The sequence below is a fragment of the Dermacentor andersoni genome, chromosome 10 (genome assembly GCF_023375885.2).
Source record: "Dermacentor andersoni chromosome 10, qqDerAnde1_hic_scaffold, whole genome shotgun sequence".
NCBI classification, from domain to species: domain Eukaryota; kingdom Metazoa; phylum Arthropoda; class Arachnida; order Ixodida; family Ixodidae; genus Dermacentor; species Dermacentor andersoni.
The window spans coordinates 76,287,291-76,306,238 of record NC_092823.1 but is presented as its reverse complement, the minus strand read 5'-3'; the positions used below and the strand labels follow the sequence as shown (position 1 = coordinate 76,306,238).

Genomic DNA, 18,948 nt, shown 5'->3' with positions numbered 1-18,948 from the left:
ATGCCGAGTCAGTGAGGCCGATGTCCCGCTACGCGCTTGCTGCTCACTCGGCGACTGACAGCTTTCTTCAGTAGAGGCCTGGCTCCGTATTTGATATCAGGGCCTGGTTGGCCAGTGGTGTTCGTGGACTGGGACCAAGGAGGGACAGGCCTGCAGACAAAGTTATCAGCCTGCGGGAACAGTGGCTGGCTAGCCGCTGGCCCTTACTGCATTGGTCTGGTGTTATCCCGACCTGCTATACGATTCTACTGCTGCCGCGTCACGGTCTGGTACAAGCCACCTCGAGAGGTTCTGGACTGCCGACTGCCTCATGGAGTGCCCACGACGACAGCCCCCCCGACAACGACGACGACACACCGGCAAGTAGGACGGTCAGTGTGTGCTTAGGGGCGTTAGGAATTCCAGGCATTCGACACTGCTACGATTATCACTGTTCTCTTGTATGACGAGTGTGTAAATTATCACCTCCATGGAGTAGTCTGTACAAAGAACATGACTGCCGTGTTAAATATTAGGAAACCTGGGTCCCACATTATCCATCTCTTCACAATAATATATATATATATATATATATTATTGTGAAGAGATGGATAATGTGGGATTAAGAAAGAGCAGGACGACTTTCGGAGGGCCACTTGGACTATATATATATATATATATATATATATATATATATATATATATACCGCGCACCGTTTACTTCAACATGCAAGGCTGATAATTCCGGGAGCAGTCCAAGTGGCCCTCCGAAAGTCGTCCTGCTCTTTCTTAATCCTCGTATTATTGTCATTCCCGCGCCTTCTGCCTTTTGCGACCAGAGCTCGTGACATTATATATATATATATCCAATCTTAATGATGCCTTCATGCATATTTGTATAAGTGCGAAGAAAAAAAGCGAAGCGAAGCGCTGTCCAATGTAGAATCTCTATATATGCAGCTCGAAAGTGTGCGCCATGATTAGACCTCCATGATCTTTGTTATTAATACACGACGGAGATTAAAACAAAGTTGACGTACTGGCAGCTGCCGTACTGCCTCTTGGCGGTGTAATTGCGATATACTTATGAGGAGTATATTTAATATCTCGTTTAATAGGTAGCGAAGGCTGATTTGAGTGTACTTTAAATGCATTCGTTCTTCTCAACATGAAGCTTGCTGATAATCTCTTCTTTGATTTCGTCGCTTTCAATCTGCAACAGCCAAAGCAATAATCAACAAAAGGTCCATGTGCTATTACAGATTTCATCTTCTTTGTGGCAGCTTTTTATAATTTATTCAGAGAAAGACGAAGCCACCGAGCACATTGTTAAATGTCAGTGCTTTTCGTGGAACCATCTCTGCCATGAGCTACGTGAGAGAATATTATTTATTTGAAGGAATTGCCTACGGTGGCTAGAAGTCAAATACACACGAATTTGTAAACAACTACGTGCTGTATTTTGATGGGCACCTGCGCACCGCCAGCAAGGCCAAGTACTGTTGCGCAGGGTCTGGATAGAGAAAGTTCTTTTCTTAGGCGGCAACCTAAAATTGAAATATCCTGGTAGATAGCAGCGCAGATGTACACAAGGACAGAAGAGTGGAGACGACAGACGAGCTTATCCTATCTCCGTGTGTATATCTGTGCTTCAATTCACCAATATGTTCTACCTACAAGCCGACACAGGCACATTAGTGAAATATATTGGTTGAGGTGGTACAGCCATGTGTTTAATGTTTAATGTTTCGGATGAAAGATGTTGGACTAAATGTTTCATCAGAAAACATTACCTTTATGTGGCAATAATTCAGAATTGTTTCCGAAAGAGATTTCAAACTTGCAGAAAGTACCCGTGCATCGACGACAAAGCGTCAATAGAAGAGAGAAAAGAAATTTTAAGGTGGCTAACTGGTGAAAACCTGGTTGGCGTGCTTGTGCCAAAGGAATGGATGGAATAATAGATGAAAGAATACGTATAAATAAGAAGATATTGACGAGTTCCATTGTTTTACTTTGAGGCTCTGTTCGCATTCAATAGGTTATCGCTTTAGCCATGCTTTCACTCGACAATAAGCATGCATTTTTGTATCCTAAATTATTTGAACGTTCTCGACAGTACCATACCAAAAAAAATGTGTCTGATCACATTGCACACGCGCCACGAACATTCTTGTACTTTCTCCAATATATGCGAACAGCAAAGAATATTATTGGAATTTCCTATGGGACATGTAATAAATGTAATGCACATCCGACCCACATCTTGGAATCTTGGTGAAGCAAAATATTCGTGATGTGGCTAACCGAATGCTATAAATTTGTCCATTTCATCCCTGATTGTTCGGCGCAAAGGAAACCGGCATGCGTGCATGTGGTATAGCATAGCCGTGCTATTCAATGCGACACACTTGCCGATCATCTCAAAGGAATGTTTGGTGTTGGCACAATAGAAACATGCGTACTGTGCCGCAGTCACTAGACAATCGGGCTGATCTGCTTCAGTGAGGATGGATGGCAGCATACGTCACGCCATGAAATTTGAAAGCAAATCTTTCGCCGTGAACCTATCTTGACATGCCTGACTGTGGCTGCTGGGGGAAGCGTTGTTGCCGAATTGCTCACACGTAAGGAAATTGAATTACGTGCCCAATTTTCGGAATAAAACTCGGTTCTTCCAACGCCGCAGCCTCATTCTTAAACGTAAAACGCGTTTTTAACCATTACGCCTTTTAGACATTACACCAGCTAGCTTTTCGATATAATCGCCACATCTTCATGGCTCATGAAAATTAATGGTGAGTGAAAGACGGTATATTCGGTGTATGGTTATCCAAAATACTCCGCGCCCTTCCAGTCAGTGAAGAAGGTTGACCAGCGAAGCTGTGTATATGGGACCCTGAATGGCGAACTGCACCTCCTCCGTGGGTCGGTCTGCCATTATACAATCTTGGGAATCGGCCCACGTATGGGGAGTGCTTAACGCCTGCTTCACCTCCGCCGCGGGTGGGCCCGGCATTGCACTATCTCCAGGATCGGGCCACGTATGGGGAGGTTTTTGCTTACCACGCCAACATCGACAGGAAACTATAATGAATGTGGACAGAAAAGTGTCTGCATGTGGCGTTCCCCCCCCCTTTTTTTTTGCTGAGCGATGTTTGCCGAGCAAGTACGCCTGCGACGACTAGAAATAAATGTTTTGTAGAAAGTTAGCGTTGTGGGCTTGTCTAGCCTTTCCGTGTCCCCACCCCCCTTAATACAACGCAAACCCAAACAGTTTTCACATATATTAGTGGATAAACTCCTGTGCGCTGCACCCAGTAATATGCTGCACCTAATAAAATGTATCGTTTTGTGGGAATTAATGCTTAGCTGCTCAGCGCTTCCAACCGCGTACTTTGCAACAGGTTAGTACCAACAATGTGTCGGGCATTCATATACTTTCCAATCGTTTTATTGCGATAGCAATTATATGTACACTCCAGGCACAATTCTGCCGTTGCCGTCGCCGTGATGTTTTGTTTAAAATCCAAGGGCGATAGCTCCGTCGCATAGCACCCAACGCTGTATGTGCGAGTGTAAGCGCGCAAGGGCAGCCGACAACAGCCCCTCAGTTTCGCGGGCGCGAAACGTAGGACAGCGGGTATTAAACGCGCCGTCTTCTATCAAGCGCGAGGCGCCCTACGTTGCGAGGCCCCAGATGGAGGGAAAGGAGAAAGGGAGCAATATTCTACTCCCGCTGGAACTACGTATGGTGCGGCTGCGCACGGTCGCGCGGTCGTATCAGAGAGCAAGCTGTGTTGGGTGGAGGCAGAGACTAGGTGCGTCCACAAATCTCTTATCAATCTAAAAGAAACCCCTTCAGAACAATAAGAGAGAAGGTTACATGTCCTCTCACTTTTTCTCACTATCACCCAATTTTTCTCACTTCAACTTCTACTCTCTCTCCTTAAGTTCGGCGTCTGCTCTCAATCTCCGTTCTCATTGCCTGGCGGATCCTCCCCCGCGGCGACTAGAGCACCTGAAGACTGGAAGGACTGTGAGACAGCGCTGCGCTCCGGACACCAGGTTGCGTTGACCATGGCGACTGACCGAGCTGCCAGCGTTATGGACAAAACTAACAGAAACGTTTGAGTGCAGTGGGTGCGTACGGGGACCCGGATGTATCCATGCTCTAACCTCCCCAGTTTCTATATTAAAATTTTATGATGAAGTTGTGCCTCGACAGCTCATGCCTTTGTGCGTGCTGTGTGTTCTTGGCATTCAGCTTACGTTGATGCGATAGAGAGTTCACTTCGCTAGCAGCTGCTGCCAAGCTTGCTCACGCCAGCGTTTTCACAGTGAGTTTCCGCAGTCATCGAGTGTGATGTCTTCATCTTTGGTGTACGATGACACCATGATTGCTGAATTAGTTAGTCGGCCAGTGTTTACAAGTTGATATGGCTGATAAAAGTACCATTCTTACTTTGTATGGCTATCTGCTAATTGGCTATCGCAGCCGATGCTTTGCAATTGTTCACTCTACAAATATGCCTAAATAAGTATGGGAGAGTTGCCTTTCCTCGTGAAATATTTGTATGACCACGCAGCACGGATTTCTTCCGAGCCAGATTCACCTTCTATTTACTCCAGCGCCGCTGGCGCGACCTTCTGCCTCCATATAAATTTTCTCTGAAAGTTTCAAGACTGCATGACAAGTTTTGAAGGACCCTGGTCGTGCTAAAAGAGTGTAGTAATATTCAGTAACTGACAACACCACAACTTTGTGTAAAGGTGTTTATTAGCCAATAAGTGGTCTGGCCAGCCATCAGCGCAGAGCACGGACTCTCAGCACGAGCGGCGCCCCCCTAGAGCAGCGCTGGAGAGCTTGACCCACTTGAAATCGCTGGAGAGGGTGGCCGACCTTAGTATTCCCCTTCTTCGCTCAGTTGCCGTTGGGAACGAAAAGGAAGCCGTCCGGTGACCTAACAGCTCCTCACTCTGGGTGGATCATAGCGCGGCTTGAGGGGTTTCACTTTGACAGTGTCTGGTCCATGAAGGCCCATGCCCGAACACGGTTCAATTCATTCCATCACGTAGGTAACGGGGCATGCGCGCTCGACTATACATTATGACCTTTGATACTTCGGCAGTAGTTTGGCAGACAACACAGGTGGAGCGAAGGAACGGAAAACATCACAAGCGCTACAAGAAGAAATGTGGTTGCGGAGCTGGTGTGACTGCGAGTGCTTTTCTGGTGCTCTTAGTCATTGCAGATAGATGCCCGTGCGAGGTCGCGGCTATCCTTAGCATGTTTTGCACGTGGCAGTAATGGGCGCTCTTCAGATGCATCCGGCCAGTATGTTAGATTTGTGTCGATGGTGTGCCACGGTTTCCTACCATACAGCCAGAAAAAGGGAAAAAAGTCTGCGGGGCCCAGTGTAGCGCTGTGGTACGATTGTTTACTAAAGGCAGAAGGACTTACCAATTTGTGTGGTCGATGGCGACGTACATCACAAGCATGTTGCAGAGCGTGCGGTTGAAGTGTTCTGTGAGACTACTGGTTTAAGTTTGGTAAGGCGTAGTTATGCGATGAACGTGGTACTCTATAAGAATGACTTGAACTACCTCGGATAGAAAGACATTAAAAAACATTAAAAAACAAAAGAAGCGAACAGCCGAAAACCACGGTATCGCGCAGTGGAATGGGGTAGAAATAAACAGCTGGGAGGTGATGCACAGACCCATGGATTGGGGGACAAGAGATGAGTGTTGCTTTCTGCTAAACAAACAGTACGATCCACCATCGTTCAGGTTTGCGGCTCTGTATGGTCCTGCTCAGAAGTAGCAGTATTGTGGTTGGGTAAGTGCGAAGAAAAAGACCATGGACATCAAAACTGGGTCGCGTCAGCACGAACACCTTAACTGTCCCCCAGCCATATTGGGGGCGAGGGGAGGGCGAAGGGGACGGGGCGAACATTTATGTGTGTGGATAGAGAAGTAATCAACAAAAATGGCGGAGACGCCATCGTCTACGATTGTAATTGTAAACGAATAGCTCAAATTAACGAACGAGCGAATGAGAAAGAGTGTGAGCAAGCGAACGAATGAGTGATATGTGCAAGCGGGAGAACGAAAGGGAGAAACCGAATAAGTGCAATGCGTCCGAAACAGTGAAATAAATCTGATAACTTTAAAACAGTTTTCACACACAGATAACCGAGGGCGTGTATGTTGCGTCACGCAGGGAACGCTAATTTTTGCGTCCCCAGGCCTGTGTTTTTCGAGGAAGTTCACTATGATACCGAAAGCTTTTCTAGCGAGGCTGCATCGTGGCTAGGTGGAAAGCCAAGGCGGCTTTAGAGTTTGCACCAGTGTTGATGTAAGAGACAACGACGCAACACAGCGACCAGGACTGATTGGTTATAGCATTAGCTGCTGTGGTATAAGGGAGCGGTTAAATTTCTTTGCAGATACTTCATTTTTCTTTATTACAGAAGCCTTGAACGAGGCTAGACAGGGATCTGTCCGCCTACTACAAACTGCCTGGAATGAGAAAAAGAATGCATCGCATGGAAAGAAAGGCGATTTTATTCATAAGCTGCAGCCCTACTCACATTCATCGAATGAGAGAAATTCCGGGGACGTGCAGTACTTCTTGAAAATGAACTCGCAATCTGGGCTCCGGTTTTTAACGACTTTCTTAGGAACCCAATAAGTGCAGTTGGTTGTTTCTGAAATGCGATTAGAAGTGAAACTTGATTGGTTGAGTTTTTGAAAAGAGAAATAAAAAGTAATTATAGTAAGCGCAATTTAATCAACGAAGGTCGCGTAACTTAGTAGATATACAACACTTTGTTTATAACAATCACCGTAATCTTTTTGCGCTACATTTAATTAGCGCAGCTGAGAAAACAAATAACAATTCATAGTGCAAGAATGCCAGCATAAATTGCTTGCAAAAATGCGAAGACCAACGAAGAATACGCGTGTACAGTAGTAGCAAGAAATTTATACTCACTTTAGCACACGCTAAAGAAATACATAATATTACTTCACATTCTCATTCTAATGCGTTGTTATTTCTATTACGTTTCCATCATGAAACGCCATAGGTTCGATTGGTTTACTTAAATCTAACTTAATTATCTGTACCTTAATTAGCTCCACGCTCATCAAAACAATTATCGTGGGTTCGATTCCCAACGAAGGTAGCGGGTTCCACTGCTTCGAGTGTCTTAATTACTTTCGCCTTAATTAAGACTAAAATCGCGGGTACTTATAAATAAATTGATACCCTAATTCGCTCTAATCGGCACCAACGATTTTGGGTTCGACTAGTCGCAGAGGTCGAGGGTCTTGATTGAATTTGACTTATTTATACCATAGGTAGCGGATTCGACAGCCATTAAAGGTCGTGGATTCTAATTAGCTCTATCATAATAAACTACATAAATGAACGGCACAGTTCGAGCTTACGCTTCTTTTGCACCTCAGCTTCACCCTTCTTTAAAAATGAAATTGATCACCTATTTCGCCCTAATTAACATCAAACCTGGTGGGTTCGAGTCCCACCATAGGTCGCGGTTCCTAATTAAATTACCACATTTAAAACCAGAGGTAGCGGGTTCACTTTACAAAATGGTCGTGGGTTCGACTGCCTAATTAACTGTATCATAGTCAACTGTACATGAATTAATGCCAAGTTCGTGCTTTTTCCCTCGGCTTCATTCTTCTGTTTAAGAAAGTGATTCCTAAATTCCCGCTAATTAATAATAATGTCGCGCGTACGACTACAAACAAACGTTTTGCGTCTTCATTTAATTCGCCCTAATGAACACAACAAAGAGAGGGTTCGGCTTCCACCAAAATCCAGAGTTCCATCCACATGAATTTTGGTACCATAACGCCGGACGGCATAACGCCGGACATGGAATGATTCTTCCTACGAGCCGTGTAATGCTTTCGCCTTAGTAATAGAGGAGGTCCTAGCGTATACCCTCATCATTTCCACTTGAATACAACTGGCGTCCATGCGTAATAGCCTAATACTAGGTTACAAGATTGTCGCCGCAGTTGCCTGCCTTGTGGGTTTCAATTACAAAGGGGCTCAATAGCAAGTATAGCCTTATCTCCTCTAGCGTAATCAATAGTTTGACGAATTTTTTTTCTAGACTGGCATGCAATGAGGAGAATCACGCTCACTGACCAAGTCGGATGAAATATCAGAAGTTCCAAAACCGCATACTGGTTCCTTGTTCACTGAGTGGGACAGGAAATGGTCGCTTATGTAGCCAATACGCGACGTAACTAACCTGCGTAAATTGCAGGCATAGTCCCTGTTTTCCGGTTCGTCGTAGCTGGATTCGACTCTAGCAGCCAGTGGGATGATATCTTCTTTTCCTTGGCGACAACAGTGACTGTGTCCTAATAAATCTTGTGATTACGTTTTTGCGTATGCTCGGCAATGGCATCCTTCGTGTGACTGTTATTTCTTACGTCGCGTTTGTGGTCATTGAGGCCGCTGGAAAACTTTCCTGTTTCGCCAATATATACTACATGACAATCAGCGCATGGTCACTTATCTTTGACATGATATAACATGACATGACAAGAACTTCATTGTCGTCCTGAAGAGCCCGCGGCAAACGGGGATGGATCGATGCCCTCACCCAGGACGAGACTGGCACGTCGAGATCCACCACAATTTAATGGGCCTTCTCGACGGCCTGGAGTTGTAGGCATTCTGGGCACTAGAGAATGGATTCCCAGGAGCCCGAGGTTTGAAGCGAAGATGCCTCTAAGACTTCTCTTCTCGTGTTCAACGGTGAACTGTATGAGCGCATTTTGTGCTTTAAGGTAGTCGAGGAAGTGTGTGATGTCCTGCTTCTTCAAAATACAAAAACAGTCATCTACATAGCGATAAAAAAACATTAGATATCGGATCGAATGAGGCTAGTACTGAGTACTTCTTTTTTGCAAGGCTTCCATTACTATATTGATCGTGGTAGCCGGTATTTACGTTCCCATCGCCGTGTCATTATTTTGCTGGTAAAGGCTAGCACCATAATAAAGAAGTTGTTGCTTAGACAAGACCTCATGCAGCTTGATAAGTTCAGGGACTTTAGAAGGCGTGCGGCCAGGACCACTAGAGTCTGCTTTGAGGGCTTCTTCGGACGTGCCTACTGCCAAATCTACTGGGACACTAGTAAATAGAGATGTCACGTCGAACGAGACCATGGCACCGTCTTGACTCTGAGTGATGTCTTTCACCTTCGCTACAAATTCAGATGTATTTTCGACCTGCGTCGAGTTATTACCGGCAAGCGGGCTCAACACTTGGTGAAGTTAGCACGATAGTCGGTAGAGCGATGATCTGGTGAAGTGGACGACAGGCCGAAGTGGAACTTGTGGCTTGTCGACTTTTGGCAGGCCGTAGATTGCAGGGAGCTGATATGCTCGTGCAGAGCAAAGGGTGATTGTGATGGAGGAACGAACGTGAACAGTCTCGTCAGCAACCTTCTGCAGCTTGCTCTCTTGTCTTCTTGTAGGATCATAAGTTAGAGGAGCGTACGTATGATGGGCTTCGAGAAGCGCCCACATCTTCTTGTAGTCGCTCGTATCAAGGGTATCAATGGACCACTGTGACCGCATGTTGGACCCCATAGAATACATGTCTTAGCCTTGGTGGCATTTCCGTTTTGAAATTTAAAAAACACGACAGTACGTCAGCCACCTTTTCGGTCGGTGTGTACGAAGAATGGTTGATGACGTCTTGTGCGTCTCGTACGTCACGTGCTGGCTACATAAGTGACGACAATTTCTTGTCCAACTAATTGATCAAGAAACGAGCACGTCAGATTTGGTGACTGACTGTGATTCTCCTGAGTTCCTCTACCAGAAAAAAATTCAGTAGGCGAGAAAACTACCTCGCCCATCCCTTTTGATTGTTCTTTCACAAGCTTAGGATGAATAAAAGACGTTGCTGGTGTGCTTGAAACACTGAAAGCTGTACTCCTGTGTAAATACCATATTGAACCTATTACAAGGCACGTTTGTAATCGTCAAGATGGCCACCGACAAAGAGACAGTTGAACTGCGAACTCTGTGAGGAGGGCATCGGGCGGTGGGCAGAAGAAAACAATTATCGTCCAACGACGCCAATTTTTTTTTTCATTTTGTAGATCTTTTAGCGAACGGCGATGGAAACAAACCAAAGTGGAATAATTAGAATTCATGCAGTCAGCCGCCTTTAATGTGAGTAATGTGGATGTGCTTTAGGGAGCACATGAAAGAAGAGTGAACAGTAAAGTGACAGGCTACGCGAAGTGGTACTCGTGTGAATTGTCATTGCCCTGTTTAACGCAATGTCGCGGATTAAATCCGGATCACGGCAACCGCATTTTAATGGGGTCGAAATGTAATAATGCCCGTGTAAATAAAGTTTGGCGAAGTTTAAAGAGCCCAAGGTAGTCCACTATGCCGTGCCTCATAATCTTATTGCGGTTGTGAAACGTAAAAGAAGGTATTTATTTTTTATGATCATATTGGGTTGAGTACTATGCAGCGCTGCATTGTGTAGGGAGAGATTTAATGGTAACTCTAGTAGTGATGACGAATAAGACGTATTGAAGAAGCAAGCCTTATTAATTCTTCCAGTTAGCCGCGATGGTAATTCTCAGTAGCTGGGACATGGCGTGGGCTGGCGTTGTTCAGAAGCAATTTCATTGAATTGGAGTTATGAGCTTATCAGTCGTCAGTGCCCATGAAACGTCCAATGTATGTTTAAAGGCGCAGTGGTACATCATATTTACGACAATATTTTTGCGAAGAATTGAAGGTTCGGACCTCTGTCTTCACGAAAAATACTCGCAAGCCCCACATCATTCATGTATTTATTATAATGACGTTACTACAACAAATGTCATTCTTGTTCCAACTTTATCGTGACGAAGTGACACAAAAGGTCGCCACGTAAGCCCGACAATGAGACGTTTGGCACTCGCACCGACTTGCTATCTCGTTTTCTGTTACTTTAGGTGTTATGTTAGCCATCACAATGACTTCTAGCGTACGAGGCACCCTTATGACTTCCAGCGAGAGTGAAAATGCCATATTAGCCTTCTCCTCCATAGCTACTTACTGCTTGATGATTTACTGACACAGTCGCGTCGTGAAAAATGAAGCCAGAACTCTATGCAGGAAAGACGTAGTGATAAATTCGTTGGGTTGCTCAGAGGCCGGTTTGTATTTTGGCTAGAGCTTAGAGGTCTGGGATGCTTTAAGGCAAAATATTTAAGTCTGAAAAATGCCAAGTCAGTATTTATCTAAGAATACATAGCATGGGAGCTCTTACCTACTTATGGGTGAACGAATGACTCGTTTTTGTTTCCAACCAGTGAAAAAAATAAGAAAGTTAACACCAACACCTAAAATATTATGGCCGTAAAAGCTGAGTTTTTAGGTACGTCGTCATTATTTAGTTTAGTGTAGGTTGTAATTAAATAAAAAAATATTACAGCGAGGTTTCGCTTCGTCAACGTGGGTTACGCGCAAGCGTATGGGGTCTAGTCCATTTTTATGCATTGCGCGTGCAATGTTTTTAAAATGTTTGGATTGCAAGTCTAAAGGTCTTTTTGAAGTTTAAAGTACCATTAAGAAAGATCGCCAGGCACCATAAGGAATGCAGTCTTCATTATTGCAAGCCGTTTAGTAATGTGCGATTCACAGTATTCATTTCCCCTTCTTTTTCAGAAGTTTCCTGTGCACGCAAGACCACGCCTTTTCCCGGGCTCGTGGAGCTCGTTCTCAGCATTTGGCGACGACTTCGAGGCCGGTCGAACCACGCTCGGTCTGGCGTCGCTTGCGTCGCTGCTCCGTCCTTCTGACTCGGCGCTCGATGTGTCGATTACGACCAGAAGGCGGTACTTTCATAGCGCACACAGAACTGGTAGCAACTACCAAAGGAGGCCACCCCAGCACGCCTCCAGCTACTTTCATCCTCCACCACCATTAGGCTCCTTCTTTTATTTCCCCGAGTCGCTCATAGCCACCTAGACTTTCCTCTAGGTGGCGTTGCATTATCGCGCACTCAGCGCGTTCCTCAGTACTTTCCCCAGCTAGTGAGTCTATTCTCCACCTCCAGGCGTCTTCCTCCTCCGGCGTTCGCTTGTCTAGCGGCGACACGCAATCTCGCCGACTTCACAGATTTCACAGAAGGGGTATTTACGCTTGCGCGCGAAACATATGGCGTGCTCTGCACGTGTCACCTAATGTAGTGTTTAAGCGTGGAGCTTAGACTTCAGACGACGGGTCGCAGAGCCTCGATTCATGTGAGGTTGGAGTCGCACATGGTGGCTGCTTTAAAATGCCTTTGAAAGCGTTCGTTCTGCCCGTGCGCGCAAAGTGGCAACAGGTATTTGTGAATTGCTCAAAAGCAAAGGTGAGCCTGAGAAACTCAAAGAGTTTAAATTCAAATTGGCATTCTTCGCCGAAAGAGGATGTCCAGCTGGCAAATAACGTGTAGGCGATATATCCTCAGGTCATCCTTTTGAGGGGATGTCAAGGATGAACCCAGAGACGGCAAGACACCGCTGCCATTCCAATCAGCGCATTCCAAACTGGCGAAAAGAGCCATTGCAAACCTTTGTTTATCAAATGCGTTTTAAGAATCGTGCATCCAGGGACGGAACAAACATTTCGCCGCCAGGTGGACGGCCTTACTGGAGCTGGTTAACGGTCGCACCTTCTTGTGTTTGTTTTGGAACAAATGAGCAAGAACCTAAAGGTCGAGCGGGTCACTGGCGAGCAGGGTGGCGAGAACACAAAAACTAAAGAAGAGCAAAGGACTGTGGCGCTGCCTTACTCGCACAACATATTTCACCGCTTAAAAAAGATAGGGCGCAAAGCTGGAGTTAAATTGTGTTCACTGCCCCAGAAAAACTGAAAAGCCTCTGCTGACGTGTCTATGCAGAACATCCGGTTAAAGCCGCAAGGGTGCACGACAATTCACCAGAGCCGCTTTGTGGATTTCGCAGAAGCCGTGGTGTATTCCATACTTTCGAAGTATGGGGAAAAGTATGTAGGGCAAACTGGAAGACGCAGAAAAGAAATACTAAAAGAACGTAAAGTCAACGTCGAACAGGTGAACAGGAATTTAGCATCCACGTCAGGGATTGCCCCTCCAAAGCCATTGCCGCAGAATTCAGCTGCTGTGAAAGGCTGGAAAAACACAATGACCAGCTGGCTTGTGAGATTATTGAGACAGCTTAGGATTCCTAGACCTTATGACCAACGTGATAGCACGGCATTCTTGTTGCTAACAAAAAGGAACTTGAGATTTTGCACGTGCAAACATTTTCTTGAGTGCGCAGCACTGCGTGTATCACGTGATATCCAATGACGTGTCTGTGACACGTGTTATCCCTGTGGGCAAACGTATTAGAAGCCAGGTTTCTTTCAAATCAACGTTGTTGAATGTAAGTGCTCGTGGTGTGAACTTGTCGTCTCGTGTCCACGTCGACATGTTGCGCTGTTAACAGCAGGATTATTTACGGGCACCCTCTTTGAGATGCTTCGGTGGTGATATAGTCACCTGGCCAGCTTGATTATATCAGGTATACAATATAATCGTACTAGCAGTCTTTCATACCGCTCGTTAACATTTTTTCTCTTCCTCAAACCTTCTTAGACTGCCTTGTACAGTCTCCTGTGCGTCTGATACATGTCGTTCAGCCTTGTGCCATAATATGCAACTACAATGCAAAATATGCACGTATCGACGCTGCCCGGTGCGCATGTCACATCGAGTGTGTCCTCGCGCGCTGGGACGCGTTTAGAGGGAATGTTTTTTCGGTGTGTATTAGCAAGCGCTGCCGTGACTCAGTTGTAGAGTAGCTGACTCAAACGCAGGCAGCCTGGGCTCGATGCCTGCTGGAACTGAGCTTTATTTCTCTCATTACCCTCGATAGTTGCTACCAGCACAAAACACCGGTGGCGGAAGCGGCCACGGACACCATGGCCAACCGAAACAGTTTTTGAAATTTGCCCCTAACAGCCTACGCTGAAAAAGAAAATCATTATATCAGTACCGCAAGCATTAGGGAGGTCTAGCGTGCAATTATTTTTGTCTCACGCAGAAAAATGCAGAAGGCTTCACAAACGTTTCTCTGGCTGTAACGGAGTATGGTAACCCCAAGCAAAAGTATTACAGGAAGAGTCATATTCCAGCCAAGTTTTGCAACGCTTCGGCTAGATATCTTCTCTGTTGAATAATGAAACGGCGGCATGTCAAGGATAAGCGTTGCAGACATTCACTCTCATTGCATAAGAGACAGAAATATCATATACCCAGACCTGACCTGTGGAGGTAACAGTTAAGTAGGGGGATTCGACACCGTAGCCTAGTAATCGTTACTTCAATTTTTCTAGTAGAGCACTATTTGTTGTTCCATCGAAAATTTAGATGCTGGAAATGAGATGTTGGCAACGGTGATTCCACGAACTTATTTGAAGTAGTATATTTTCTGAATCCCATCGCAGTGGTGAAAGCTGACGCAGGTAAAATGGGAATTATAGGACCATTGTGGGATGGATGCTGCTGCAAGTGCATATATATATTCATTTAAGGCTAGATCTCCGTTCTCTGATACCCACACCAAACGAACGAGAAGTGTCTTGGAAAAAGAATATATAACGTTTCTAATGAGTCTGACAATGTCAATGTGGTTAGCGAAGAACAGGCCGGCAGTTAATCAGTTAAGATTACGGCTGATAACAGAGATGAAGGCAGTTTGCGTAGAGCAAAAACAATTGCCAATAAATTCGCCTGTATGATAGGCGTGAAGTCAGGCAGCCGAATAGAACAATGTCAATTTAGATGTGATGATCAATTTAGAGGTGAGACACACCTGTCTTTTCTTCACAGACGGAAGTATTAGTTACATTTGTCACCTGGGCCGCCCGTTTGCCGATGACAAACATGATTGGCACGTTATCTTCTGAACACTCATAAAGCATTATCTAAACGCTCGTAAAACATGCATCGCAGATAGGAATAGTTAAACATACCATATGTCTATAAAACAATTTCGCGCAAGACAATAACCACTGAAATGCACTCATAAAAAGCGGTCACCTTTTTAGTGGAGCATACATACTTTTGGCAAATGTCCACACCATGTGGTAAAATTAGCTCACCTCCTTGAGCTGGAATCACCGCTGTAATCAGGCACTGGCTAGTCGCGTGCAAAATGCTGTATTTTTGCGGAACGCGTACACGAGGGGCTATTCCTGTAAAGTTGAAATGCGAAATTTCAAAACATAGCATTTGCGAAATAGTGACAGCACAATAGGAGAGCGCAAAAATTTGCTCAAAATGATTGCGTAACATTTCACATGCGGAAGGCACCTGACTCAACGTAGTAATGTAGGCAAAATACCACCTCATGATGAACGTCCAAATTATTGCGGTGTGCACTGAAGCAATGTAACGGCACGCCACATAATCAAAACGAAAAATTACGCAGAAGCGAGTATCATCCATGCACGCTGTTTGAATGAGCTCTGCCGCTTTGTCCTCGGACATGCTATGTCATCCAGCGACACTGCCTGAAAATTTGCGCATGGCGCCTGTGTTTATATACCACGTGTCCCAGGTAACTTTAGCCAGAGTTTAAAGCTACATGCGAATGCCGTGTAGCTGGACAGAATCAAGGTAACGTGTTTGCCGTCACTGCGAGATACTTAAATTATCTTTTTCAATCCGTCTAATTAAATAATTAGTCCTAATCATTTTTTCAACTTCTCAAATAATATAATTAGACTAAAAGTGTAAAGAAAACATTGTAGAGCAACAACAAAATGTCTCGATACAGCTTTCTGTTGCCCAATATGTTCTACATAAAAGTGCTTTTCCAGACGTGAAAGAAGCCCGTGAATACACGCACGATGCCTCGAGTGGCCAGTGGAGCGGAAATTTTCCGTGAATGTGGGGGCCTCTTTCATGCTCGCAAAAACACTCTTATGTAGCACGTATTGAGCAACAGAAAGCTGTATCTGGAGTTTTTCATGTCGCTCTAGAAGTTTCTCGTTGACGTTTTTCATGTAATTATATCGTTGTTGATTAATTGAATGATACTAATTATTTATTTAGGTGCAATGAAACAAAAACTAATTATAATATCTCCAAGCGATGGCACATAATATTACATTAGCCCTTTCAAGCTACGCGGCATTGGCATATTTTTAAACTATGGCTAAAGTTAGCGGGGACGTATATTTAGACGAGATTATGAAAAAAAATGCACGACGCAGCTTTGCTTCTGCCAGACGTCGGACAAGTTTTACATACGTTTTTGATGCGTTGACATTCTTAGAGTACTTCGCATACTTGCTAGAGACTATCTATCTATCTATCTATCTATCTATCTATCTATCTATATATCTATCTATCTATCTATCTATCTATCTATCTATCTATCTATCTATCTATCTATCTATCTATCTATCTATCTATCTATCTATCTATCTATCTATCTATCTATGCATGTCTTATCTATGTCTCCAACCCTTTCCCGCCTACCTGGGTCAGTATCATCCATGGTGGAATGGTTAGCACATCAGGCTAATGTGCTGAGGCAAGAGGCATTGAAACACAACATCGTACTAACCTAAGTCCCTGATTATAGCCTGCTTCACATTATGCGATTTCCTTGTGTGTTGAAGTGTGTTTTCCATCGTTTCCGACGACAGTCGCCGTCGCAGTGTCCACCTCGCATAGTTTCGCCTGCGACCAACTGGTTGCTCCCACAGTCGCACCGTCGCAGCGATGGCTGCGATTTACTGTCGAAACAACGCGGAGAGCGAGTTCGCGGGTTTGTTTTGGGAAATGGCGTTTCGCTTAACAAGTGAAATGCGCGGAGACGTTTATTGCCCAATTTGGTACGTAATCATCATCATCAGCCTGGTTACGCCCACTGCAGGGCAAATGTCTCTCCCATAGTTCTCCAACTACCCCGGTCATGTACTAATTGTGGCCATGTTGTCCCTGCAAACTTCTTAATCTCATCCGCCCACCTAACTTTCTGCCGCCCCCTACTTCGCTTCTCTTACCTTGGAATCCAGTCCGTAACCCTTAATGACCATCCTGTATCTTCCCTCCTCATTACATGTCAGGCGTATGCCCATTTCTTTTTCTTGATTTCAACTAAGATGTCATTTACTCGCGTTTGTTCCCTCACCCAATCTGCTCTTTTCTTATCCCTTAAAGTTACACCCATCATTCTTCTTTCCATAGCTCGTTGCGTCATCCTCAATTTCAGCAGAACCCTTTTCGTAAGCCTCCAGGTTTCCGCCCCATACGTGAGTACTGGTAAGACACAGCTGTTATACTCTTTTCTCTTGAGGGATAGTGGCAACCGACTGTTCATGATTTGAGAATGCCTGCCAAACGAAACCCAACCCATTCTTATTCTTCTGGTTATTTCAGCCTCATGATCCGGATCCGTGGTCACTACCTGCCCTAAATAGATGTATTCCCTTACCACTTCCAGTGCCTCGCTACCTATCGTAAACTGCTGTTCTCTTCCGAGACTCTTAAACATTACTTTAGTTTTCTGCAGATTAATTTTCAGACCCACCCTTCTGCTTTGCCTCTCCAGGTCAGTGAGCATGTATTGCAGTTGGTCTCCTGAGTTACTAAGCAAGGTAATATCATCAGCGAATCTCAAGTTGCTAAAGTATTCTCCATCGACTTTTATCCCTAATTCTTCCCACTCCAGGTCTCCGAATACCTCCTTTAAACATGCTGTGAATAGCATTGCAGAGATCGTATCTCCCTGCCTGACGCCTTTCTTTATTGGGATTTTGTTACTTTCTTTATGGAGGACTACGGTGGCTGTGGAGCCGCTATAGATATCTTTCAGTATTTTTACATACGGCTCGTCTACACCCTTATTCCGTAATGCCTCCATGACTGCTGAGGTTTCGACAGAATCAAACGCTTTCTCGTAATCAATGAAAGCTATATATAAGCGTTGGTTATATTCCGCACATTTCTCTATCATCTGATTGATAGTGTGAATATGGTCTGTTGTTGAGTAGCCTTTACGGAATCCTGCCTGGTCCTTTGGATGACAGAAGTCTAAGGTGTTCCTGATTCTATTTGCGATTACCTTAGTAAATACTTTGTAGGCAACGGACAGTGAGCTGATCGGTCTATAATTTTTCAAGTCTGGCGTCTCCTTTCTTATGGATTAGGCTTATTTTAGCGTTATTCCAAGATTCCGGTACGTTCGAGGTCATGAGTCATTGTGTATATAGGGTGGCCAGTCTTTCTAGGACAATGTTCCCACCATCCTTCAACAAATCTGCTGTTACCTGATCCTCCCCAGCTGCCAATGGACAATGTTCCCACCATCCGTCAACAAATCTGTTTTTACCCGATCCTCCCCAGCTGCCTTCCCCCTTTGCATAGCTCCCAAGGCGCTCTTTACTTCTTCCGGCGTTACTTGTGGGATTTCAAGTTCCTCTAGACTATTCTCTCTCACATTATCGTCGTGGGTGTTACCAGTACTGTATAAATCTCTATAGAACTCCTCAGCCACTTGAACTATCTCATCCATATTAGTAACGGTGTTGCCGACTTTGTCTCTTAACGCATACATCTGATTCTTGCCTATTCCTAGTTGCTTCTTTACTGCTTTTAGGCTTCCTCCCTTCCTGAGAGCCTGTTCAATTCTATGCATATTATAGTTCCTTATGTCAGCTGTCTTGCGCTTGTTGATTAACTTCGAAAGTTCTGCCAGTTCTATTCTAGCTGTAGGGTTAGAGGCTTTCATACATTGGCGTTTCTTGATCAGATCTTTCGTCTCCTGCGATAGCATACTGGTATCCTGTCTAACGGAGTTTCCACCGACATCTATTGCGCACTCCTTAATGATGCTCATTAGATTGTCGTTCATTGCTTCAACACTGAGATGCTCTTCCTCA

General features: G+C 44.8%; 1 protein-coding gene across 2 annotated transcripts in view; it reads right to left on the bottom strand.

The window, feature by feature from the left end:
• Nucleotides 1–6,528: 6,528 nt before the first annotated feature.
• Nucleotides 6,529–18,948, bottom strand: part of LOC126544079 (uncharacterized) — a 68,232-nt gene continuing 55,812 nt past the window's right edge. For both annotated transcript variants that reach the window (XM_072284776.1, XM_072284777.1), the window contains 2 exons: nt 15,157–15,249; nt 6,529–6,692 (listed from right to left, as the gene is read on the bottom strand). In XM_072284776.1, the coding sequence (XP_072140877.1) occupies nt 6,568–6,692; nt 15,157–15,249 (218 nt within the window). In that variant the 3' untranslated portion in view covers nt 6,529–6,567. The remainder of the gene's footprint in view (nt 6,693–15,156; nt 15,250–18,948) is intronic.